Source organism: Urocampus carinirostris, chromosome 9 (assembly GCF_059441175.1).
Source record: "Urocampus carinirostris isolate Australia breed hairy pipefish chromosome 9, RoL_Ucar_1.0, whole genome shotgun sequence".
Taxonomy (NCBI): domain Eukaryota; kingdom Metazoa; phylum Chordata; class Actinopteri; order Syngnathiformes; family Syngnathidae; genus Urocampus; species Urocampus carinirostris.
This window is the reverse complement of record NC_142357.1, coordinates 32,401,597-32,427,882: the sequence shown is the minus strand read 5'-3', so window position 1 is coordinate 32,427,882 and position 26,286 is coordinate 32,401,597. Positions and strand designations below refer to the sequence as shown.

At 40.7% G+C, this 26,286-nt stretch overlaps 1 protein-coding gene across 2 annotated transcripts in view; it reads right to left on the bottom strand.

Annotated features, from left to right (window-relative positions):
• Positions 1-15,059: 15,059 nt before the first annotated feature.
• The window catches only part of rab28 (RAB28, member RAS oncogene family), a 91,527-nt gene continuing 80,300 nt past the window's right edge, over positions 15,060-26,286 (bottom strand). Inside the window, exons 7-8 of one of the 2 annotated variants that reach the window (XM_088343533.1) lie at positions 17,863-17,964; positions 15,060-16,072 (exon numbers count right to left, since the gene is read on the bottom strand). In XM_088343533.1, the coding sequence (XP_088199659.1) occupies positions 17,869-17,964 (96 nt within the window). In that variant the 3' untranslated portion in view covers positions 15,060-16,072; positions 17,863-17,868. The remainder of the gene's footprint in view (positions 16,073-17,862; positions 17,965-26,286) is intronic. The other variant, XM_088343534.1, reaches the window with a different exon arrangement.

Genomic DNA, 26,286 nt, shown 5'->3' with positions numbered 1-26,286 from the left:
TGAGGTTTTTGAGCTTTTCCCTTGCCCTCATGTAGGTTTTAGATCAGGGGATGGTGTAATAATAGTCTGTAGTCTGGACAGCCCTTTTACAATTCTTGTGATTAAGGGCTATACAAATAAAAATGACTTGACTTGATTTGAAAGGGAATAACACAATCTTAATCTCAATCCCAATCTCTACATTGCCAGAACTTGATTTTTGTTTTATTTAATTATTTTTTTTAACCATTTTGTGTAAATCTTGGCTTTTCTTATTGCACATCGAATGTTTTTAAACATGAGGAAAACGTAAAAATTAGCAGGTATGCGATCTCTGTCATTTTTTAGTTTTAATGGGAAAAATGATTTCGGTGATCGAACAAATCGGTTTTCGAACAGGGTTCTGGAACCGATTATGGTCGAGAACCGAGGTTCCACTGTACTTGCAAATGCCTCCCTCTTTCGTACCCTACACACAACTTCGTTCCAGCGACTGCCTCCGTGGTAAATTCTCATAGTAAACTTGCATTTAATTTCATTTATATACTCTTATTTATCTTCTTTTTCTATTTTTTATGTTTAATTACTATCTGTTTTATTGATCAAGAAGATGTGTTTTATGGCCATTTAAAGTTCACTCGGATGCTTTTGCAAAGACGGGAACGGACCAACTGGATTTTAATTATTTCATATCGAGAAAATTTGCGTGAACAATTCAAGCTACGAGCACGATTTGGCAGAGAATTAAGCTCGTATATAGAAGTACCACTGTACATGAATAGAGATTCCATCATTCACTAAGCCACGCCCCCTTATAGGCAAAAACCCAGTTGAACCCCGAAGAGCACTGGATCCTATTCACTAGACCACCAGGAATACATACAACACATGAAAAGTCCTTAGGTATTATCTCATTATTTTTAGTGAGCTCCAACTAAGAATTGTAAGCGTCAAACATTTTGACGATGTACCATGCGTGTATTTATATACTTTTCAGGACAACCAAATTACTTCCCACAATTCCTTTTTCAAAGTCAGTTCAGAACGACTGGATTACCTTACGGAATGCCTTTCTCGCCATTCAGTTCAAAATCTCTCGCGCTTTAAAAAACTTTTCTGAAATTCCTTCCTACAAGTTGAGATGTCCTTCCAATAATTAGTGCGCACAAGGCTGTAATTTCAAATGGAGAATACTTAAAATTTTAGTTTTGATTTGGTCTTATTTGTCCCTTTCACTGCTTTGAAATCCTGTTTTCTGACATAACTTTAAAGCCTGGCGTGTTTTTCTCTGGTAGCTTTTTAGTATGGTGTTTGTCGACTACTGTAATCACGCACTGTATGTATGCACGCCAACCATCTTTATATGTTATGAGTATAAATTCTCATCATCACAATGAAAATTGTGGGACTGTATGAGAGTGTGATTGTGCCGACTGTGTTGTATGGTGCAAAGACTTGGAGCCTGAACGCAGATTTGAGAAGGAAATTAAATGATTTTGAAATGAAATGTTTGAGGAGTATGTTAGGAGACAGAAATGAAGTAGTAGTGGAACTGAGCAAGCGTGTGGATAAGAGTACTCGGTTGGTTTGGACAACTGGAGAGGATGGATGAGGAGCGGATGTTGAAGAGGATCTAAAGAGCAGAAGTAAATGGAAGCAGACCAAGAGGAAGGCCGCGATTGACGTGGATTGATGGTGTTATGAGTGCTCTGAAGTCTAAATCAAGTGGAAGCTAAAGCTCTTGTTGGTGATAGGAATGAGTGGAGAGGTGTTGTAAAAAGGATAGTGGGATGTTTCTAAGGGATGGGCAGAGCACCCCTATGATGCGGCAGGGTTAAACCAGTGAAAGCTGTCGGGCCCTGCTGTTGAACAGAAGAGTGTGTTGTGTCACCCTGACCCGAGTGACATAGTCCCGTTTTATCTGGACGGACGAAAGCATGACGGACTTGGGTGCCGAGGTGCCTAACTTGTTTGGGTGGTTGGGCATTTGGGTTGGCCACGGTCCACAAAAATTTGTGTGTGTTTTTAGCAACTTTTTCCCTTTTATATTATATTTTTTTTTGTATGTGTTTGTATTGCTGTCAGTCACCCCTCTCGAGGGATATAACCAGGATAGATAGATAGATAGATAGATAGATAGATAGATAGATAGATAGATAGATAGATAGATAGATAGATAGATAGATAGATAGATAGATAGATAGATAGATAGATAGATAGATAGATAGATAGATAGATAGATAGATAGATAGATAGATAGATAGATAGATAGATAGATAGATAGATAGATAGATAGATAGATAGATAGATAGAATACATAAATACCCAATGTAACGTGTTGATATAGAGTATTCAAATAGTGCTTTGGAAAGTACACACTGTAATAAAAATAGGGTAATATGCAAATGTGGGGGTGCCGTTTAATGTGGGCCTTTACTCCCCCAGGTGGAGTTAAAGAGCCTCATGGCATGAGGAGGAAATGATCTCCTCAGTCTGTCCGCAATTGTTATCAGCTATATACTGTAATCCGGCTGGCGCTTTTCTATTACTTGTGGAACTGTAGCCCTTACAGTAGTTTGAATTCCATGCGCCTAATAGTCTGTTGCGCCTTTTATATGAAGAATACTTTTTGGTGTGTGTGGCTTGTGGTGCGGACAATACGGTAATCTTGTGTCAGGTACGAGGAAATTCAGACAAAACAGGATGCGTTCCGAGGCACCCAAACGTGACGTGCCCCACCCTTCCTACGGCGTCATTCCGATATATTCTTTTGCTTCCTACCGCAAAGGCGCGACAATATAGCTTAGAAAGCAGCGGCGCTTGTTTTCTTTGCAAAAACACCTGTCCAAACAGCGGCAAAGCCAAGGGCAATTCAGGCCTGTCAACGCCAGTGACAGCTCCAAAAAAATCCAGCCCAGACCATTCCTAAGACGTCCAGTGGAGCGAGACAATGCACGTGGGGCTGCCGTGACCCCGGCCGGGCCCCGTTTGTAGTCTTCCTGGGGCCGACACCTGGTCGGAGAGATATTTTTTGTTTTTCCGTACGCTCACAAAGGCACTTAATCCACAGCTGGTTTCTGTGACACTGAAAAGACTCTGGGAAATAAAGGGGGATAGTAAGGATGCATCGGGATACTTATTAAATTAAATTGTCGTTCTTGTCATTGATGGAACAAATGTGAGACATGGCACTCTAGGGTAAGTATGAAATAAAGACTTAAAAGAGAAAAATATGGTAAATGATAAATAGGTAAAAATATTTACAAGGTAGTGCTCAGAGATTGGACTAAGTAATAATACAGTGGAACCTCGGTTTTCGAACGCCTCTCAGCTCGAACAAATCGGAGTCCGACCAAAAATTTCCAGAAATTCTTGCTTCGCTGTTCGGTCAAAAAATCGGAATTCGAACGCCGGTAATGCGTGAGTGCGTACGCTAGGGTATGATGCTGAGCGGCGTACAGGTGTAGATGGCTCTTTTCGTGACCAGCTGTTATCGCGTGCGGACGTGCTTCGTTTTGCTTTCGCTTTTAATATAGGTGTACGAAGTGTTTTAGCCGCTAATTATGCCTCTTAAGAAAGTTGCTACAGGTAAAAAAAGAAAAGTAGTGCGTACAACTATTGCAATTAAGAAAGAAATAATAGCAAAATATGAAGGAGGTGTGCGAGTGTCTGATCTTGCTAGGGAATACCCCACTGTCCACCTGCGCCTTCTGCTGACCACCACAAAGGTAAGAAATCCTATTCATAATTCTTTTCTTTATCCTTTTTATTTTTATTTTTACACATTTATGTTAGCGTAATCTTTCGTACGGAAGATTAGGATAATGCGAAAGTACGATTAGCCTGGGTTAGCTTTATGTTTACGTTGAACATTCGAGGTAAACATTCAGGGTGTTGGAACGGAGCCCCCTTTTCAATGAACCGCTCACCACTTGTTGTGGAGACCCGGGTGCTAAATGATGTGTAAACGACCTGATTTTTTTTATTTTTACACGTTCATGTTAGCGTAATCTTTCGATAACGCGGACGTACGATTCGCCTGGGTTAGCTTTATGTTTACGTTAAACATTCAAGGTAAATATTCAGGATGTTGGAACGGATTAAAACGATTTACATTATTTTTAATGGGAAAAAATGATTTCGGTGATCGAACAAATCGGTTTTCGAACAGGGTTCTGGAACGGATTATGGTCGAGAACCGAGGTTCCACTGTACTGCAATGAAAGAATCGTGCATTGTAACAATACTGCAATGAAAAGTAGTAAAATATCTCATCTCATTACCTGTACCGCTTATCCTTATTAAGGTCGCGGGGGGGCTGGAGCCCATCCCAGCCATCTCTGGGCAGTGGGCAGGGGACACCCTGAACTGGTTGCCAGCCAATCGCAGGGCACACGGGGACAGACAACTCACTCGCTCAGTCACACCTAGGGACAATTTGGACCAACCAATTCACCTGAAATGCATGTCTTTGGAATGTGGGAGGAAACCGGAGTGCCCGGAGGAAACCCACGCAAGCACGGGGAGAACATACAAACTCCGCACAGTAAGGCCGGTAGCTGTATTTGAACCCACGCAGGAGGTTCCCACGACCTCAGAACTGCCCAGTAAAATATCTCTCACTTAGAAATCATGGACAGGTCTACAATTTTCATCGTCCACTGTGAAATAGATAAACTTAAAAGAAAAGTCCAGAAATCACAAGGCGTGATTTTTTTTAACAATTTATTTCTGTGACACAGCTGCAATTAAGTATTTGAACACCTGTGTATTACCTACAATGACCTGAAAATATCTGGGACCACCGTTTCCAAGGTTACTGTAGGTATTACACCAAGACGTCATGATTTGAAATCATGCATAACACGAATGGTTCCCCTGCTTAAACCAAGGCCCGTCTTAAGTTTGCATATGACCATTTGGAGGATACAGAGGAGTCATGGGAGAAGGTTTTGTGGTGAGATGAGACCAAAATAGAACTTTATGGTAATAATTCCACTAAGGGTGTTTGGAGGAAAAAGAATGAAAAGTACAATCCGAAGAACACCATCCCTACTGTGCAGCATGGGGGTGGTAGCATCATGAGTTGAAGGTGTTTTCCTGCACATGGAACAGGACAAGTGTACTTCATTAAAGAGAGGATGAATGGGGCCGTGTATTGTTACATTTTGGGGAACAACCTCCTTCCCTCACACAGACGATTAAAGTCGGGTCGTGGCTGGGTCTTCCAACACGAGGTGGCTCCGTAAGAAGCATATCAAGGTTCCAGAATAGCCCAGCCAGTCTCCAGACCTAAACCAATCAAAAATCTTTGGAGGCAGCTCAATGTCAGTATTTCTCAGCGACAGCCCAGAAACCTGACTGATCTAGAGAAGATCTGTGTGGAGGAGTGGGCCAAGTAGTGTGTAGATCCCTTGACCTCTGTAATACCAAACAAAAGCTACTGTACCAAATATTAACATTTATTTTCTCAGGTGATCAAATACTTATTTGCAGCTATATCACACAAATAAATCGTTAAAATATCATGCATTGAAATTTCTGGATTTTTCTTTTTAGTTTATCTCTAAACAGAGTTTTGCTGACGGACTGACAACAGGCGAGTGAAAGGACTGGGCTTAAAAAGGACAAGGGAACCAATCAGGTTGCCCGCAGCGGTAACGTTTTGTAGTCAGTCTGGATTTTTCAAGCACTTAAAATCCTTTTTGTATTTGATTAAAACTTAATAAAGGAAAATATTAAAATTAGCTTTCAGTGATGACTGTCAGTTAGCATTTCATACAGCAGTTTTTCAGCAAGTCAGCGCATTTATTTTGTTATTTTCTGTTTCAGTTTTTGTTTTTTTTTTGTTTTTTTTTGCAAAGCGTTCAACATTTTAACTGTTCTTTATTGCATCCCTAGAAAATAGTGTTTCAACCTTGCTTAAGACAAAAGGTAATCCTGTGTAACAATTAACTAACAGCGCTGACTAGCATTGAAATGTTGTTTGTATCATCTGTCCCGGGTGGATTTAGAAGCTATTTTGTGAGGATTTACCGAACAAAAGGCTGTGTGGATCATTAGCCGGCAGCGACTTGGCGAGGAACGAGTAAAGGGGTCTTGAATTTCAACATGAGGATACTTCATCTGAAACGATCTCATGGAGAAGCACATCAGTATCGGTATCACTTCACCGTATGGGTGGGCAAGATGACAAGGACTATGTTTACATGGAGCAGAAGTAGGATTTTTGGAGAAATTCGAATAAATTGTTTACATTTTCAGAGGGAAAATGAATAACCAAGTGTACATGGCGTTTGAGACAATTTCTATTACAAGGGCGAGTCGACCGAAGGGAAGATAGGACCTAGAAAATCCAGCCAAGGACCAGACCTTGATTTGCAGGACAGAGCCCGTAGCAAACCCCAAATTTCAAATTTCATTTGTGAGGACTCGGGAGGAGGAGAAGTGATTTATGATAAAGAATTAAAGCAGCGGGCAGAACGGCAGCGCAGTGGTTAGCGCGTGTGCGGCACAGTTCTAAGGTCTTGGGAACCTCCTGTGTGGGTTCAAATCCAGCTACCGGACTTACTGTGCGGAGTTTGTATGTTCTCCCCGTGCTTGCGTGGGTTTCCTCCGGGCACTCCGGTTTCCTCCCACATTCCAAAGATATGCATTTCAGGTGGATTGGCCGGTCCAAATTGTCCCAAGGTGTGAATGAGCGAGCGAGTTGTCTGTCCCTGTGTGCCCTGCGATTGGCTGGCAACCAGTTCAGGGTGTCCCCTGCCCACTGCCCGATGATTGCTGGGATGGGCTCCAGCACCCCCGCGACCCTACTGAGGATAATCGGTGCAGCTAATGAGATGAGAATTAAAGCAGCATTAGGTCTTTATGAATCTAGCAAGGTACTATAAGAGAGAAAGTCAGAGAGACAAACAATGATTGATGGATAATAAACAGAGACAGGAAGATTTTTTTTAATTGACATGTCTTTTTTTTTGTTTAGTATCCACATATAATTTCAGGATACATTCTTATTACTGAACAATTATATACATTTGACTATAAAGGATTTTATATGATCTAATACAAATTACATTTAATGCAAAAGATATTCACTGGCTGTGGTGCGATGTCAGGGCACCCTAGTAGAAAATGTTGTTTACAGGAACGGGGGGAACGGGACGTAAGGCTGATAAGATGATCAGCACATCCAGACGCAGAAAGGCCCTGATGACGTAGAAACGTTCAGTGTTGTTTTGTTCCTGACGTCGCGGCGCTATTTTCCGAGGTGGTGGAGCCCGGGGGCTTCATTGGCGCGCCCATGGGAGGAGTCGGCGCACAATTGTGCAGGGAGAGGATAGCCAATGGGAAGAAAGCTAAAAGACTTCAGAAGAGGGCTTCCCAGAGACTCCAACGTCGCTAATTCGTCCGTTTTCGACGGAGTACTCTTAGTTAAATTGTTAATGAAATTAAATCTGCCCCCGTGTGAAAATGTCGGCTTTCTTGTTCATCTTTTCCATCAAGAAACCAGCGCGCATAAATTGTTGGGTGAATGTAGGCTGTGTTTGATTAATGGAGTCAGATAACTAATTCGAACAATTTGGTAAACGGTACATTTTGATATTTAATTCCTAACATTGACTGCGAGAAAAGCGAGGGTGGTGATGTTTTCGTTTGGGATCTAAGAATGAATATATGTTTGTTTGTTTGTCTGTCCGCCCGAGAAAAGTGGGAAGGGGTTTAGACCAAAATCACTGGAGAGAGAGAGAGAGAGAGAGAGAGAGAGAGAGAGAGAGAGAGAGAGAGAGAGAGAGAGAGAGAGAGAGAGAGAGAGAGAGAGAGAGAGAGAGAGAGAGAGAGAGAGAGAGAGAGAGCAAGAGAGAGAGAGATACTTTATTCATCCCCGCTGGGAAATTCACATAATAATTTAATAACTTTCCCAGAATAAAGTGCAGTTGCACCTCCACTACACTAGGGCACAGTGGCGTTCCCATTGGCAGAGGGTTTTATTTACATTTAGCCTCCTCGCCATACATTAAGCACACGGTATAACCATTGAGAATGAAGAGTGGACACAAAATGTAGCATGCCCTCAAGAGTCCCAATGAAAAAAAAATGGATGCAGAGACAGACAAATAGAGACAGAGTAAATCTAAGACAAGGAAGTTTTTCCAAAGCGTACGTAGCACTTCACTGCCACCACAGAGGGAGACAGGCAAAAGACAGGTGTGCTTGCTCTTTTAAAAATGTTGGCAGCGAACAGCACAAAGCCAAATCAATTAACATTACAACTCAATCACATGATGAGAAGTTTGAGTGTTTTTTCAGTGCAAATGTTTCTATTCTCATGTGCTAATGGACCAAAAAGGAAAATGTCACCCAAATATGGTTTCGGATGGGGTCCAGTTCGGACTCAGGCTTGAGGTATTACCTTTAGAAGTGATAGTGTTATGTAAATTTAGGTCATTTCTGCATTTAGCTTTTGACTTTATATAAAGGCTAATTTGATTCATGTCGCTCACAAAATTAAACAAAGTACAGTGGAACCTCTGTTCTCGACCATAATCGGTTCCAGAACCCTGTTCGAAAACCGATTTGTTCGATCACCGAAATCATTTTTCCCATTAAAAATAATGTAAATGGTTTTAATCCGTTCCAACACCCTGAACGTTTACCTTGAATGTTTAACGTAATCATGAAGCTAACCCAGGCTAATCGTACGTCCTCGTTATCGTAATCTTCCGTACGAAAGATTACGCTAACAAGAACGTGTAAAAATAAAAAAAACAGGTGGTTTACAAGTCATTTAGCACCCGGGTCTCCACAACAAGTGGTGAGCGGTTCATTGCAAAGGGGGCTCCGTTCCAACACCCTTAAGTTGGGCTCCGTTCCAACACCCTGAATGTTTAACGTAAACATAAAGCTAACCCAGGCTAATCGTACGTTCGCGTTATCGTAATCTTATGAATAGGATTTCTTACCTTTGTGGTGGTCAGCAGAAGGCGCTCGCACACCTCCTTCATATTTGGCTATTATTTCTTTCTTAAATGCAATAGTTGTACGCACTACTTTTCTTTTTTCACCTGTAGCAACTTTGCTGCTTGCACTGACTTTCTTCGGAGGCATAATAAGGGGCTAAAACACCCGTACGCCGCTCAGCATCGCACCCTAGCGTACGCACTCACGCATTACCGGCGTTCGAACTCCGATTTTTTGACCGAACAGCGAAGCAAGAATTTCTCGAAATTTTTGGTCGGACTCCGATTTGTTCGAACTGAGAGGCGTTCGAAAACCGAGGTTACACTGTATTGCCAAAAGTGAAGACTTACACTATATACGAACGGATAGAACTGATGCATCCACTATACATTGACTCTCGCATTTTGCCATGAAGTCAGAAAATAAGATGAAATGATCAGAAATACGCTTTTTAAATAGTAAGCTGTAGTTTTGGAAGTTAGTTAATCAAACAAAATGTTTTTAATCATAATTGTAAATAATTATATACGAGAATTATAAACTTTCGTTTTCTTACAAATACCTTTTGTACGGTCAAATTATAATTTTAAAAATAATTATGCTATTTTATTGCACAACTGTATGGATTAAGAAAAACGATCCACTCTACTTTACATGATACTTTGCTGTCATCTAGAGGACATTATGGAAAATGGAAAATACTTTCCAGCTCTGCCCTACAGAAACCATCAATATTCCATCATTAAACAGTTTTGAAAAAGCGGCACGGAGCAATTTCGGAGACCTGCATGTTGATCCAGGGCAAGTTGAGCAGGTGGAGAGGTCCATGTTTGTTGGCGATGGAAAGCATCTTCCTCTGTTTAGCCATTCAGCATACAATACACAATGAAGGACGAAAATCCGCAAAGAAGCAAAACCATGATAAGAATACTGTGATACAGCAAGGGATTACTGTATGTTATTACTGACTAGTAGCTTAACGTCATTTTAGCCGTTAGCAACATTAACAGTTAGCTCCATGAATAATACTCATTTGTGCAGATTCATTTGCAAAATGTTGATTTCCTAAAAACAAAAAAATGGTTACTCAGGCAACATGCGTCATGATTTGCCAATTGCCCTCACCTGCACTCCATCGTTCAGCCCCAGCTGCCACTCGTTCCCAAATTAGTCCTCCTCCTATTTAAATACGTCATTCTTGTTCACTCCTGGTCAGTCCGTCTGCGAACTTCAGCGCATGCAAGGCAAAGCACTTTTGACTCTGGCTTCCGTTTTGATCCTGACCTGTTTCTTGTATCGATCCCCGATCCAAAGCTCCGTTCTCCTGTCCCAGCTACCCATATCCTGTTTCTGTTTCGTGTATCGATCCCCGATCCAAACTCCGTTCACCTGTCCCAGCTACCCGTATCCTGATTCTGTTTTCTGTATCGATCCCCTATCCAAGCTCCGTTCTCCTGTCCTGGCGACCCGTATCCTGATTCCGTTTCCTGTATCGATCCCCGATCCAAGCTCCGTTCTCCTGTCCTGGCTACCCATATCCTGATTCTGTTTCCTGTATCGATCCCCGATCCAAACTCTGTTCTCCTGTCCCGGCTACCCGTATCCTGATTCTGTTTTCTGTATCGATCCCCGATCCAAACTCCGTTCTCCTGTCCCGGCTACCCATATCCTGATTCTGTTTCGTGTATCAATCCCCGATCCAAACTCTGTTCTCCTGTCCCGGCTACCCATATCCTGATTCTGTTTCCTGTATCGATTCCCGATCCAAGCTGCGTTCTCCTGTCCCGGCTACCCATATCCTGATTCTGTTTCGTGTATCAATCCCCGATCCAAACTCTGTTCTCCTGTCCCGGCTACCCGTATCCTGGTTCTGTTTTCTGTATCGATCCCCGATCCAAGCTCCGTTCTCCTGTCCCGGCGACCCGTATCCTGATTCCGTTTCGTGTATCAATCCCCGATCCAAACTCTGTTCTCCTGTCCCGGCTACCCATATCCTGATTCTGTTTCCTGTATCGATTCCCGATCCAAGCTGCGTTCTCCTGTCCCGGCTACCCATATCCTGATTCTGTTTCGTGTATCAATCCCCGATCCAAACTCTGTTCTCCTGTCCCGGCTACCCGTATCCATTTTTAGATTTCTTGCAAAAAACAACAGAAAATTCATGGATTTGGAAAAAATATAGAAAATATGCAAAATCGGTCAAATTTTTTTAAGAAATTGTGTTAGATAGATAGATACTTTATTCATCCCCGTAGGGAAATTCACACTTCCAGCACTATCCTTGTGTTGAAAAGTATAATAATAAAATAAAAGAAATAGAATACAGAAATACCCAATATAACGTGTTGATATAGAGTATTTAAATAGTACTACATCAAATACACACTGTAATAAAAATAGGGTAATATGCAAATGTGGGGGAGGGGTTTAATGTGGGCTTTTACTCTCCCGGGTGGAGTTAAAGAGCCTCATGGCATGAGCAGTGTTCCCTCTAAGCTGCGCGCGTGCGCAATTGCGCACTGCTCGCCCATTCTCGGGGCACAAGAAAATCTAGCCAGCGCACAAAAATAAGGGCTCCAAATTACTTATTAAGAAGCGACTTAAGTCAAAGTTACAGTGCATGAAGGTAAAAATACACGGGTTCCCCTGATGTTGTGTCCTAAATGAGGTATTTTGAAGTCGAGTCGAAGTAGAACGAAGTTGAGTAAAGTTAGTAGAGTATGTCGAGAACCGGTTTCTTCGGCTCAGCTCACGAAAAGGAACCGGCTCTTTCGGGTCCTAAACGGCTCTTCAGGTTGTTTTTGCTTCTTTAATCCCACTATGACAAAATATTAAGTAAAATTATGCACAAAATGACTTAAAGGAAGGGGAGAATAGAACAAAAAAGAAATGAATACCAAAATGAAAAAGTAGTGAAAAGCTGAGAAAAAAAGAAACAAAAGGAAGAGAAAAAAAGAAGGAAAAATTTGGAAAAAAGCCACAAAAAAAAAGAAAAGAAAGAAATGTAGGAAAAAAGTAATAAGAGAACAAAAAGAAAAAAAGTAACAGCTCGGAAAAAATAAACACAAAGATTTTTTTAAAGGAATTTAAAAAAAAGTAGAAAAATAACAAAAAAAAGAATAAAAAGTTTGTGTTGCATTCAAATAATTTCCATTTCTCATTTCGATAAATAAATATTGGGCGGAGCCGTGTAAATAAAAAGTGAATCTTGTTGCCAACATTGTACTTCCACTAAAAAATGCGATTAAGTACAGTTCTGTATCTTACAACCGACTCAATAAGCCCCCAAAAATAATAATAATAATAATAATAATAATTTCCTTGTATTGTCATTCTGTGTAACAATGTACACAGAACGAAATGTCGATTGCACCGGACCCGTTGTAGCGAGCCGATGCAGCCGCAGCCAACAGAGGGCGCCGCCGACCAAAATGTTAATATTATGCGACAAAATATATCAGGAAATAAAAAGAAATGGATATCTTGTGAAAGAATTGTAAGAACAAACGACGTTTGTAGGCAGTACCTTTGCAATAGTACATGAGTCATTGGACATGTTTGATAATTAATTATCCTGCCACACTTGGGATTATGGTTGCTCACTGTTGTTTCAAGCGTTGCTCACCGACTTTGTGTGAACGCTCAGACCCGTGGAAAATTACAGGGAACATTGGGCATGAGGAAGAAATGATCTCCTCAGTCTATCCGTGGATCAAGACTGTGACAGCAGTCTGTCGCTGAAGCTGTTCTTCTGTTTAGAGATGATGCTAAATGCCAAATGATGTTAAAACCAACATGAAATAGTTGTTTTCTGTATTAGCTAATAATTGGCGTCATACAAATGAAAAATTGCAAGTAACTCTCCACATAAATCTTTTATTCGAAAACAACATCCAATTGAACTGTACATAACAAAGTGGTCTTTTTATTTACAAAGCGAGCACATAACACGATTTCAGTCCTTGTTATGAAAGTACGGGCGATCTTTTTGATGAATGACGTGAAAACATCAATATTTACGAAGCGCGTATAAACTACGGAGGTGTCGCTCCTCACTAACAATACATCCATGTAAACATCTCTTCTAAGGCTTTATCAACACTGTCACCATTGTAGAGGGAAACATTCGCAAGATAACAGGTAAGATCGGGTCTAAGAAATCCCGCCTCGTCCGACTTGGGGCCGAGGGTATACAAGCCCGAACCCGACCGATGACAGACGCTCCCGTACTTGTTACGAAAAACGGTAGATACGAACATTTTTTTCGGGATGTCGAAAAATACCCGGACATTGCTGTAAGTCAAATTTTGTATTGTGTGCACCTATTTCCAAGTAGAGGACAGTACTGTAGTGCTTCTTTACGCCACTACCGGCGTGTGGCGCTGTGAGAGATCACCCAACATCCACCCCGAAGAAGAAATCCACCTTCCTCTTTCTAGTTTGTGTGCAAACATTTTATACTGTATCTCCAGCACGCTCAGAACTTTGACATTTTTATCGTTGAATATCTTGTGCATCTCATCAATCGGGTTGGTGTAGAGTGTAAAGAAGAAGCGAGCCGTTTCATTTGAAATTAAATTGGAATAAGAAAGCTTGATGCGGTGGAGAAAATGGTTGGAACGCTATTTTTCGGCTACTTTTGACTTGCAGCTTATCTTCCAAAAGTAAGTTAAACTTTGTCTTTATAGAGCATCTTATTTTATGAAACTCGTTCGTAAGTTACTTGTGTAGTGCAGTAGAAAACAGGAGACCTTCCTAGTTCATGTGTAAACATACTGTACTGTATCTCCAGCGCGCTAAGAACTTTGGCATGTTTATTGTTTAATATCTCGTGCATCCATTCAATATGGTTGGTGTAAAGTGTAAAGAAGAGGCGAGCCGTTTCTTTTGAAATGAAAGTGGAATAAGAAAGCTTGATGCGGTTGAGAAAATGGCTGGATTGCTTTTTTTCGGCCACTTTTTACCACGGAGGAGGAACTCGCCTAACTCTTGAAGCTCATCTCCCAAAAGTAAGTTAAACTTAAATTTATGTATCTGTATTTCTATAGTACAAAACAATATAGGTTACTTATAAAAGCCTTAGACATACTTATATAAACCTTAAACATACAAAATATAGCACAAAAGCAACTTGGGAACAAATGAAACTTACGAACGATAGTCCGGAAGTAGGGCAGCGTCTGTACTTATTTTGAGGGACCAGGCCCAGAGTAGCTTTACTTCGGCACTCTATGTATTTCGGCGCCGAAGTGTGTGTACTTTAACGCCGAAGTGTGCGTTTTGGCTGAAGTACGCAGCTTGGGCTTTACTTGGGGTTCCTCAAATCAAGTGTGCACTTCGAAGTGCAAAACTAAAATGAAGTCTTCGGCCCTGAAGTGTTTATTGCGACGAAATGCAGCCAAATGAAACTGAACCAAATGGCACCGAAAATAAAATTATATTCTAAAGATAATAAAATATTTGGACAAAAAGCAGTAAAGCTTGTAAGCTATTGGGCGAGAAGCAGACGTCTGACATGAGGGAGGTGGAAAAAGGAAGCGGCGCATCTTTTCATATCCTGCAGAAATTGAAATATTCGTCCAAAAACCAAAAAGACAGTGGGTAAAGCTTGTAAACTATTGGCGAGAAGCAGAAATGACGTCTGACGTGAGGGAGGTGGAAAAAGGAAGCTGCGCATCTTTTCATACACTGCAAATAGTAAAATATCTGTCCAAAATCCAAAAAGAAAGAGGGTAAAGTTTGTAAGCCATTGGCGAGAAGCAGAAATGACGTCTGACGTGAGGGAGGTGGTAAAAGGAAGCGGCGCATCTTTTCATATCCTGCAGAAAGTGAAATATTTGTTCAAAAACCAAAAAGAAAGTGGGTGAAGCTTATAAGCTATTGGCGAGAAGCAGAAATGACGTCTGACGTGAGGGAGGTGGTAAAAGGAAGCGGCGTATCTTTTCATATACTGCAGAGAGTGAAATATTAATACAAAAACCAAAAAGACAGTGGGTAAAGCTTGTAAGCTATTGGCGAGAAGCAGAAGTGACGTCTGACATAAATCAAGTGGAGGTAATGACATCTGACGTGAGGGAGGTGGAAAAAGGAAGCGGCGAATCTTTTTTTTTTCTTCTTTTTTTTTTTTTAGGGGAAGCGGCGCATCTACCATGACACCAAGGATGAAAATTTCTTTAGATTTCATTATTTGGAGATAAACTGATTTGGTAAGCATGTTCTTTATCATGGAGTTATATGAATAATACAACTTCAGCGCGGACTATGCGTTTCGGCTGCGGTACGCAGCTAGGGATTTACTTAGGGCCAAAAATTTTCAATCACTTGTAAGCTATTGGCAGAAATGACGTCTGACGAGAGGGAGGTGGAAAGAGGAAGCCGCGCATCTTTTTTCTTTTTCTTTTTTTTTTGCGAAGCGGCGCATCTACCATGACACTAAGGATGAACATTTCTTTGGATTTCTTTATTTGGAGATAAACTGACGTCTGACGTGAGGGAGGTGGAAAGAGGAAGCGGTGCCTTTTTTGGGGGGGAAGCGGCGCATCTACCATGACACAGAGGATGAAAGTATCATTGGATTTCATGATTTGGAGTTAAACTGATTGGTAAGCATGTTCTCTATGATATTTCCTTTCTGATCATATAACTTTGGCGTCAAACTGCACCGAAGTGTGTAACTCTAGGAAAAGTAATGTTACTTCAGAATATTACTCGAGTGGAAGTAAATAGCAGTCATCGTAATAAGTACTTGAGTAAAAGTAAGAGCATGCTGAGCAGATCCTTCACGAAAGGGAAAAAAACCAGCGAGAAGCCCGAAATTCAGGTCGGGTTCGGGCCCCAGGTCTTACCTCTACACAAGATATAAGTTTAAAAATCAAAAGTTCACTATTTAAAAAACAAATCATCCGAAAAATTGTAAATGTGTGCCAAAATGAACTATAGCACCAAAAATCCCAATTTCGGTGAGGTCCACCTTGGTCCGAAACTGTTCTGATTGGTTGAAAAAAAATTGTAACGGGATTAAAAATACTGACTGGTGAAGTCACTGCACGGCACACATGGAGCTTCGAGGGTTATTGACCGTCCGGGCCACCGTATCTTGACTGTAGTTCACGATGTCCGCTTTCACCACACGCTGAAAAAAACGAAGAAAGAGGAAAAAAATTGTATCTTTACATTTCAGCTTTAAAAGTCGATTGCTTTCTGGCTTTAGCACAGGGGTGTCAAACTCATTTTAACTCAGGGGCCACACCATAGAACAAACATTCTCTCGGGGGCTGGACTAGCAGATTAGAGAGAAAGAAAAATTGAGAAAGAGACGGAGAGAAAAAGAGAAGGTGGGACAAAGAAAGGGAGAAAGGGAGAAAGACAGAGAGATAGATAGATAGAGAGAGAGAGACAGTGAGAGAGAGAGAGAGAATGTGAGAAACAAAAGAGATAAAAGAGAAATGGTGAGATGGGGGGGAAAGCAAGAGAGAAATAAAGAATTTCAGAGAGAAGTAGAAAGAGAGGAGACAAAAGAGAAGAAGAGAAAGAGAGAAATAGAAAGCAAGAGAGAGAGAGAAAGAGAAAGAGAAAGGAAAAAAGGAAAAGAGAGCAAGGGGGGAAAGGGAGGAAGGGAGAGAGAGAGAGAGAGAGAGAGAGAGAGAGAGAGAGAAAATAGCTGAGAGAGACAGAGAGAGATAGTTGAGAGAGAGAAAGAGAGAGAGGGAGAGAGAATGTGAGAAACAAAAGAGATAAAAAGGAAATGGTGAGATGGGGGGAAAGAAAGAGAGAAATAAAGAATTTCAGAGATAAGTAGAAAGAGGAGACAAAAGAGAAGAGAAAGAGAGAAATAGAAAGCAAGAGAGAGACAGAGAGAGAAAGAGACAGGAAAAAAGGAAGAGAGAGCAAAAAAGGGAGGAAGAGAGAGAGAGCAGAGAGCGGAGAGAGAGCGAGAGCGAGAACGAGAGCGAAGAGCGGAGAGCGGAGAGCGGAGAGCGAGAGCGAGCGAGAGAGAGAGAGAGGTGGGAGAGAGAATGTGACAAATGGTGAGATGAGGGAAAGAAAGAGAAATAAAGGATTTCAGAGAGAAGTAGAAAGAGAAAAGAGAAGAAGAGAAAGAGAGAAATAGAAAGCAAGAGAGAGAGAGAGAGAGAGAGAGAAAGAGACAGGAAAAAAGGAAGAGAGAGCAAAAAAGGGAGGAAGAGAGAGAGAGTGGAGAGAGAGCGAGAGAGAGAGAGAGAGAGAGAGAGAGAGAGAGAGAGGGAGAGAGAATGTGAGAAACAAAAGAGATAAAAGAGAAATGGTGATATGGGGGAAAGAAAGAGAGAAATAAATGGATTCAGAGAGAAGTACAAAGAGAGGAGACAAAAGAGAAGAAGAGAAAGAGAAAGAGAGAAATAGAAAGCAAGAGAGAGAGAGATTAAGAGAAAGGAAAAAAGGAAGAGAGAGCAAAAGAAGGTAAAAAGACACAGAGAGAGAAAGAGACAAAGAGGAACAAAGTAAGAGAAAAAGGGAGACACAGAGAGTGAAAGAGAGAGACAGAGAGTGGGAGAAAAGGGGTGGAAAAGAGAGAGAGAGAGATAAAAAAATAATTACAAGTATAACATCTTCGTGAGAGGCACCTGACTTTGGCAACATCAAGTGGACAAATTTCAACCTGCAGCTCGTTTTTCTCTTGCGCTTCTCTGAGCGTTGTCTCGCGGGCCGGATTCAATCCCTTAGCGGGCCTGAGTTGGCCCGCGGGCCACCGGTTTGACACCCCTGCTAAAGTTTAGCATAACACATTTCATATTAATGGACTAAAAGGACAAGGGAATCACACAGTTCAGGAAATCAGAAAGACACAGAATTCTAGAAATCTGAGGGCCTTTTTAAGAACGGGGACTTCTCTTCCTCGTCTAGGGAGACTCAACTACAGTTGTCTACTGCAAAAAAACCTACTTCCAGTTACTGAACCAAACATATTTTGCTCTGCTGGCAGTTCTCCTGTCTAACGGGGTCTTCGCCCTGGGGATAGTTGACCAGCTCGGCCTTCACCACCCTCTGAGTTTCGGACATGCCAGCGAGGAAGAAGAATTGAAGAGAAAAGAAAGAAAATGAAGGAAAAGAAAAACGAACACTGGGGAAAAGATAAAGACAGCAATATTTAGCATGTTCGGTAACAAGTATTGTAAGGCGTCATGGTGCGTTACTCCGCTACTTTTCAAAAGCAGATTACAGGTCACAACGTTGTCTGTTCTTTAACCGCTTCTTCTTTGCACTCAAAGTAGTATAAGACCCTGAATTTGAGGTAAGATCTCGGGCCCGAAACAGACCTGGAATTTGGCATTGACTTACCGTATTTTCCGCACTATAAGGCGCACCTAAAAGTCTTATTTTTTTTCAAAAGCTGACCATGCGCCTTATAATACAGTGCGCCTTACTTATGGATCAATATTAAATCACAAAGTCTTCAAACTAACTTGCAGCCGCCGACTCGATTTTCCCCCGAACGCCAAGTAGTCCGCGGAGCTGTTTAGGACCCGAAAGAGCCGGTTCCTTTTTAGTGAGCCGAGCCGAAGAAGCCGGTTCTTGACATACTCTACTAACTTTACTCAACTTCGCTCTCCTTCGACTCGACTTCAAAATACCACATTTAAGACACAACGTCAGGGGAACCCATGTATTTTTACCTTCATGCACTGTAACTTTGACTTAAGTCGCTTCTTAATAAGTAATTTTGAGCCCTCATTTTTGTGCGCGGGCTAGATTTTCTTGTGCAATTGCGCACGCGCGCAGCTTAGAGGGATCACTGGTTGGGACCCATAGATTTTTGAGCATGCGAGTCCCCGGGACCCATCACTTTTCACAGGTAAAATGAACACTGAACTTGATAATTACTTTCACAGTAACACGCTACTTTTGGGTGTCAGTCATCGTGGGGGTGACACAATTACTTTTTTAATGAAGTAACCAGTAAGACGCCAAACGGTGTCCATTAGCGAGGTTTGTCTGTCTGACGGACGAGCCGGAGAGGTTAACGACGACGGGTCGGAGGGTTTGCTATCTGAACTGTGCGATGAAGACGGGAGGGGGGGCGACCGGGCGGTTATAATTCTGTCGGGGTTCGTGACCTCCTTGTTGGGCTTGCTACAGATGACAGCTGATAATGAGGCTCGACCGGGGATAATGGCGCCACCTCCAAACAAGCGTGGAAAACACACAGGCAAGGGTCAGCCTGCTTTAGTGTTAAGACTTTTCCTTTTTTATAATTGTGGAAATTACAGAATTTTAAGACTTGTACACTGCTTCACACCATGCCTTCATTTAATGGCAGTTTATGTTAAAATGTGTATAAATTTTTTTTTTTAGAAAAACAGTAACTTCAAACCAGTACTGCAAATAATCCAGTACAAAGAATAACAGTACAAAAATATGTTTTTGATTTAATAATGCAAATATAATTTTATCAAGAAAAAAATAGAGATCGATTTTAGAAATAATTTTTATTATAATGGGAAAAAAATTTGAATACTTTTTAAAAGGAATAGTTTTTTTTTTATATTTTCAAAAACAATAGAAAAATATATTTATTATTCATATTTTATGAATTAAAAGAATATATAAAATTGGGAAAATAAAAATGTTTAGAAAAATGATTTTATTAAATAAAGATTTTGTTGTCCATGAAAGAATTGTTTTTGAAAATGTGGCAAAATAAGTAAAACTATAAAAATGAGATTTTCTGCAATAGGTTTACAACATTTTTTAACATTTAAAAAAAAAAAACTTGTTTATAATGAAACTAAAATGTATTTATAATTATTTTAGTTCTTAAAAAATAATACTTAAAATAATATCTTCCACTTGCTAAAAAGGTAAAAGAAAATTAGAAAAACAGTTTATATCAGTAGAATTGTTTGAAAAGAGGTTACAAATAGTAATAATATTGAAGAGCAATTAAATGATCTGCCATTATAGATAATTAAGCTTCATTTTCAAAGATGACACTCAACTATATCTTCCAATGGAGGACTCTGTCCCACTAAACTGTTGAAATTTGAAGGCCTGCCTCACTGAGATAAAAAGATGGATGTCACTCAACTTCTTGTGCCTCAACTCTGAAAAGGCTGAAATTTTTATTTATTGGTCCAACTTAATGCCGTCACTCAAAAACTGCCCTATGCTGTCTTAGTCTGATACAGGGTTATAATTTATCCTGTCTCGATTAGTGTAATTTATTACTCTCCGGTCTTCCGAAGTCCAAAATCAAGAGCCTGCAGCTGGTACAAAATGCTGCAGCAAGACTTTTAACTAAGACAAGAAAGTTTGATCACATAACCCCTATTTTAGCTAACTTGCATTGGCTCCCTGCTAACTTAAGATGTGAATTTAAGGTATGTAAGTATTATACAAATCATGCATGGACTTGCTCCCTCATATCTTTCAGATTTAATTTCCTCCATTTTGGGGCCTCCGTTTTGAAAATGATGGTCTGCTGGTGATTCCTAGAGCCAAGAAGAAATTGGCAGGTACAAGAGCATTCCCCATTTGTGCTGTGTTGTGGAATACTCTGCCTCCTGAGATTCGATCTGCAACCTCAGTGAAATTGTTTAAATCTAGGCTTAAAACACACTTCTATAGATTATGAGTGCCCTATCTGTGTATTATTTGTTATTGCAACATCCATTGCAACCTGGTCATCCCGGAAGGGGAATTACCTCGTGTTCGGTCCCCTCTCAAGGTTTCTTCATTTTCCTCATGTTGAGGTTTTTGAGTTGTCCCTTTCCCTCATGTAGGTTTTAGATCAGGGGATGGTTTGATAATAGTCTGTCGTTTTCAATAATGTGTGGTCTGTGCAGCACTTTGAGACTCCTTGTGATTAAGGGCAATACAAATAAACATGACTTGACTTGACTAGACCAAGTTCTTCTTCCCACACCAACCTGGTTCCAGTATAGGACTGGTCACTCAATGACAGTATGTAATTGTAGATGTTTTAAATCACTCTTCTCAGTAATAGGTTAAGTAAAAGCCATCGTCCCCAGTCCTGTACTGGAGATAAAGCTGGAAACCCCATAAAGCTTTTTGAGAGAAAATCACAAACCTGATAGAAATGTGACGGAGGAAGATCATAAGAAGCTCTAATGTTGGCAAAGCTATCAAAAACACCGCTCGTTTATAGATCTTTAAATTGACTTGATAAAATGTTAATTTTTTTGTACTATATTTTTTTCCTAAAATGAATTAAAAACAATAGACAAGACTCAAAATAATTCAATTATCTTTGCCAAGTCACATTTTTGACATAATTATTAAAATTAAAAGTAAAATGCGCTACATCGCCTGTGATCATTTTGATATTAATTGTTTAATATTTTTGATAAATCTATCTGCTTAAGGGGCCGGTCGCACAGACATTTGCGGCTGTATCACGGCCAGAAATTTCTGCCTTTGAGGCGGACGCTATTGGACGCATTGAGATCGCCATTCAGACGAGATACAGCGGTGCTTAACACGAGGTCGGAAAGTCGCGCGCGGGTGGCAGCGCGAAAAAGTTTTGCGCTGCTCAATTCTTCAGAGCGCGGGTACACAGCCTTTCACGAACGTATCGAGGCTGAACCACGGCCAGAAATTTCTGTCCGTGAAGCAGATGCTGTTGGGCGCTGTTGGACGTTTAGAGACCGCCATATAGACGAGATACAGCAGTGCTTTACTCGCGGTCGGAAATTCACACGAGGTTGGCCGCGCGCAAAACTTTTGAGCTGCTCAAAAGTTTGAGCACGTGTTAAACCGCGTGCGGCACACGTGGTCAACACGAGGTAATGACGCGGAAATGACGACATTTCAGCGGGTAATCGTGGGTGGAGCATGGTAATAGCATGTTCTGCGCCTGTATCGCGGTGTTATTACGTGAAATTAGCGTGTTACGCGTGTGACGGTCAAACGCCTTTCTCCGCGTATAAACAGCGCGAATGCCGAGCACACGTCAGTTGTGCTCGAGACATCAAGGGGGTGAACATGGATCCCCGTCAGCGTAGTGACCTCGTCTTAATCCATTTTTATTTCTTGACATTTCTTTTCAAGATAATAAAATAAAAATGATGCCATAGCTTGAAATCTTGATCTTCACGGGACTGTGTCATGTGCGGTTATGATTTCTACAGCCCGGTGCCGAGATTTGCATCCCCTCGCTACTACAACCACTTTTACCTCGTTTTATCTCACTTTTAGGGAATGTAATGGCGAACATATAACCAAAACCACTTCGTCTTGCATTTGTTGGAAATGTAATACAACTTAAACCATTCCGTCTTTGTTTTTGTTGTGAACGTAATCGAACGGTAAATGCTCCCCCCCTCGCGTGAACGCGCATTCTGCTGCGCTTCCAACGAAAGCGATCGTATTCTATATAAAACGCTTATTAAAACTATAAAGCGAGCTAATTATAACAATTGGGAGATCCTAGTCTATATAACGCGTTTATCTAAACAATAAAGTGCGATCGTATTCTACAAAATGCGTTTGTTAACGCGGATGAAAAAGTCACCAACGTCAATGCACGCTTACAACAAAAGCGATCGCAGCAGAATGCGCGTTCACGCGAGGGGGCGGGGGTGGGGGTGTTGCGTAGGAGTCGGATTTGGGCACAACACCGGCTCGGGAGCTTTTATACCCGTGGTCCACACGAGAAAATGACGCAGAAATGACGAGATGAGGAAGCGGAACAGTCGCCGGCGTCTGTTTTGCGGGCATACCACCGATGAACAGCGGGTTGGCCAATTTTGCGCATTTTCCATCCCGGGCAACCACGGGCAAAAAAAAAAACGCAAAATTTTAGCCGTGATTCAGCCGCAAACGGCTGTGTGACCGGCCCCTAAGGAATAGATTTTTTGGGGTGTATTCATGGTAGTTAGTCAAGTAAAGTCAACTCATGTTTATTTGTATAGCCCTTCATCACAAGGAGTCTCAAAGGGCTGCACAGACTATTGCAAACTACAGACTATTATTCCACCATCCCCTGATCTAAAACCTTCATGAGAGCAAGGAAAAACTAAAAAACCACAACATGAGTCAACTCATGTTTATTTGTGACACCGTTAATCACAGGGGGTCTCAAAGGGCTGCACAGACCACATACTATTACAAACCGCAGACTATTATTACACCATCCCCGGATCTAAAACCTACATGAGGGCAAGGAAAAACTCAAAAACCACAACATGAGTCAAGTCATGTTTATTTGTATAGCCCTTCATCACAAGGAGTCTCAAAGGGCGGCACAGACCACAGATTATTGCAAACTACCGACTATTATTACACCATCCCCGGATCTAAAACCTACATGAGGGCAAGGAAAAACTCAAAAACCTCAACATGAGAAAAATGAAGAACCCTGGATGAGACTGTCCGTCTTTTTGTTATTTTCATTTCTATTGATGTTATTTTAACCTGACAAGACCACCAAACAGCGCCATTCAGTTTTCCTTCACGCAAGCTCTCAATGTGCAAGATAAACAGGGATTAAAGCACTTTGTTGCGGTGACAGCGGGGAGGAAGAACAAAGTAGACGGACGTCTCCATCCGTCAAGACGGTTTTGAGAATCCGACCTCCGTCCTCAAGCGCTGCCCAGCCGGGGCGGCTCCGAGCGCTCGTATCCCGGCCGGGGTTAATGCTTTAACGGGCTGGGAGTCGGGATCCTACCCTGTAAATCCCGGAGCTGCCACATTAGGGTAACCCTACTCTGGCTGGCAAGGCCGGAGAAGTTTTAGGGCGACACGGCGCGTTTAGGAGATAAAGCAAATAAATCAGAGGGCTCAGAATGACCTCCTCTGTCCCACAAACGCGTACCTTTAACCTCAGACTTCACGCGTTAATGTGGTCAATGTGGGACTTGTTTACTATGGAGGAACCATCCTGCCATATGTAGGAACAATTGTATCAATAAATGAGTACAAATACATGCAAATATGTGCCATGAAAATAAATGAACACATAAATATATTATGTAATAGCAAAATATAGGGGGTAACATTCATTTATTCAAACATTTTGAGATTTATTTGGTCATCTTATTATTTCTGTGGGTTTTTTTGTCATGTAATTTGTCGTGAATTTAGTTGTCTATTTTGTCGTGTATTTGGTGATGTATCTTGTTTTTTATTTATTCCGGTATTTATTTTGTAATTTATTTTGTCGTGTATGAGGAGATCATTTCTTCTTAATGCCATGAGGCTCTTTAACTCCACCCGGGGAGTAAAGGCCCACATTAAACCCCACATTTGCATATTACCCTACTTTTATTACAGTGTGTATTTTCCGTAGCACTGTTTAAATACTCTATGTCAACACGTTATAGTGGGTATTTTTGTATTCTATATCTTTATTTTATTTTATTTTTCAACACAAGGATACTGCTGGAAGTGTGAATTTCCCTACGGGGATGAATAAAGTATCTATCTATCTATCTATCTATCTATCTATCTATTTTGTCATGTACAATGTTGTTATTTGTCATCAATTTTTTTATATTTTGTCATGTATTTAGTTGTGTGTTATCTTAGGTATTTTATCAAGTATTTTGTCTTGTACGTTATCCTTTTTTTGTCATGTAGATTGCCGAGTATTTTGTCGAGTGTTTTGTCAGATTTACTGTCGTGTATTAAGTAATGTGCTTTTGAATTCATTTTGTCATCTATTTTGTAATTTATTTTGTATCTAATTGTGTATGTTTTCATCAAATTTCTTGTGTATTTGGTCATATAGTTATCTTGTATTTTGTCATGTACGTTGTTGTCTGTTACAGACGCTCCCCTACTCATGACCATTTGACTTTTGAAAAACGGTAGATACGAACTTTTTTTTCGGGATGTCGAAAAATACTTGGACGTTGCTGTAAGTTACATTTTGTATTGTGTGCACCTTTTTCCGAGTAGAGGACAGTACTGTAGTGCTTCTTTCCGCGTGTGGCGCTGTGAGATCTGCATCCATTCAATACGGTTGGTGTAAAGTGTAAAGAAGAAGCCAGCCGTTTCTTTTGAAATGAAAGTGGAATAAGAAAGCTTGATGCGGTTGAGAAAATGGTTGTATCGCTTTTCTTTCGTCCACCCTCTACCATGGATGATGACCTCTTGAAGCCCATCTTCCATAAGTAAGTTAAACTTCACTTAATTTATCTTTATAGGGCTATTTTATGAAATGTTTATTTATTAGTACGAAACAAAACAGCTTACCTATAAAAGCCTTAAACATACAAAATTTAGCACTGAAGCAACTTACCAACAAATTCAACTTATGAACGATCGTCCGGAACCTATCTCGTTCGAATGTTGGGCAGCATCTGTACGTTGTGTGTTTTGTCATGTATTTGATTGTTTATTTTGTATTATATTTATTCATGGGGCGGCAGTAGCTCAGGAGGTAGAGCGCTCGTCTTGGGATCAAGGGATCCCAGTTCGAATCCCGGCTCATCCGTGTTACATGTCGAAGTGTCCTTGGGTAAGACACTGAACCCCAAATACCCCCAATAAGCAGGTTAGCGCCTTACATGGCTGCAAGGCCGCTATTGGGAAATGTGGAGCACATTGTAAAGCGCTTTGGGAAGTCTTGACTTGAAAAGCGCTATATAAATGCAGATCATTTCATTTTATCATGTATTTTGTTGTGTCATTATTCATCTCTTTTTTGTGTGTATTTTGTCATGTATTTAGTTGTGTATTATGTTGTGTATTTTATCAAGTATTTTGTCTTGTGCGTTGTCTTTTTTTTGTCATGTAGTTCGACGAGTATTTTGTTGAGTATTTTGTCAGGTATACTGCCATGTATTATGTAATGTGCTTTTTAATTTATTTTGTCATCTCTTTTGTATTTCATTGTGTATTTTTTCATATATTTTTTTGTGTATTTGGTCATGTATATCTCTTTTATTTTGTCATGTACTGTGTGTTGTTGTCTATGTTGTGTATCTAATCATGTATTTTGTTGAGTATTTTGTCATCTAATTTGTTTTGTGTTTTGTTGTGTATTATGTTGTGTATTATGTCATTTACTTTGTTGTGTATTTTATATTGTATTTTGTCCCGTATGTTCTCCTTTACTTGGTTGTGTATCTATTTTGTAGGGCTAATTTGTCCTTTATTTCTATCGATAGTTATTTTGTCGTGCATTATGTCATCTGTTTTTTTCGTCTTTTTCGTTGTCTAGTTTGTTGTCTATTCTGTCTCTTATTTTGTCACAAAAACATGTTATTCAAACGAAGAGGCCTAAGCTTTTCACCTTGTAGTTGATCAGTGATTTCTCCAAGTAGAAAAATCAGTTCTTCTTGGGCAGGTAGCGCGTGAGTCGCAGTAGACGCAAAAAATTCGTGTTTACGCGACCGAAGGTCA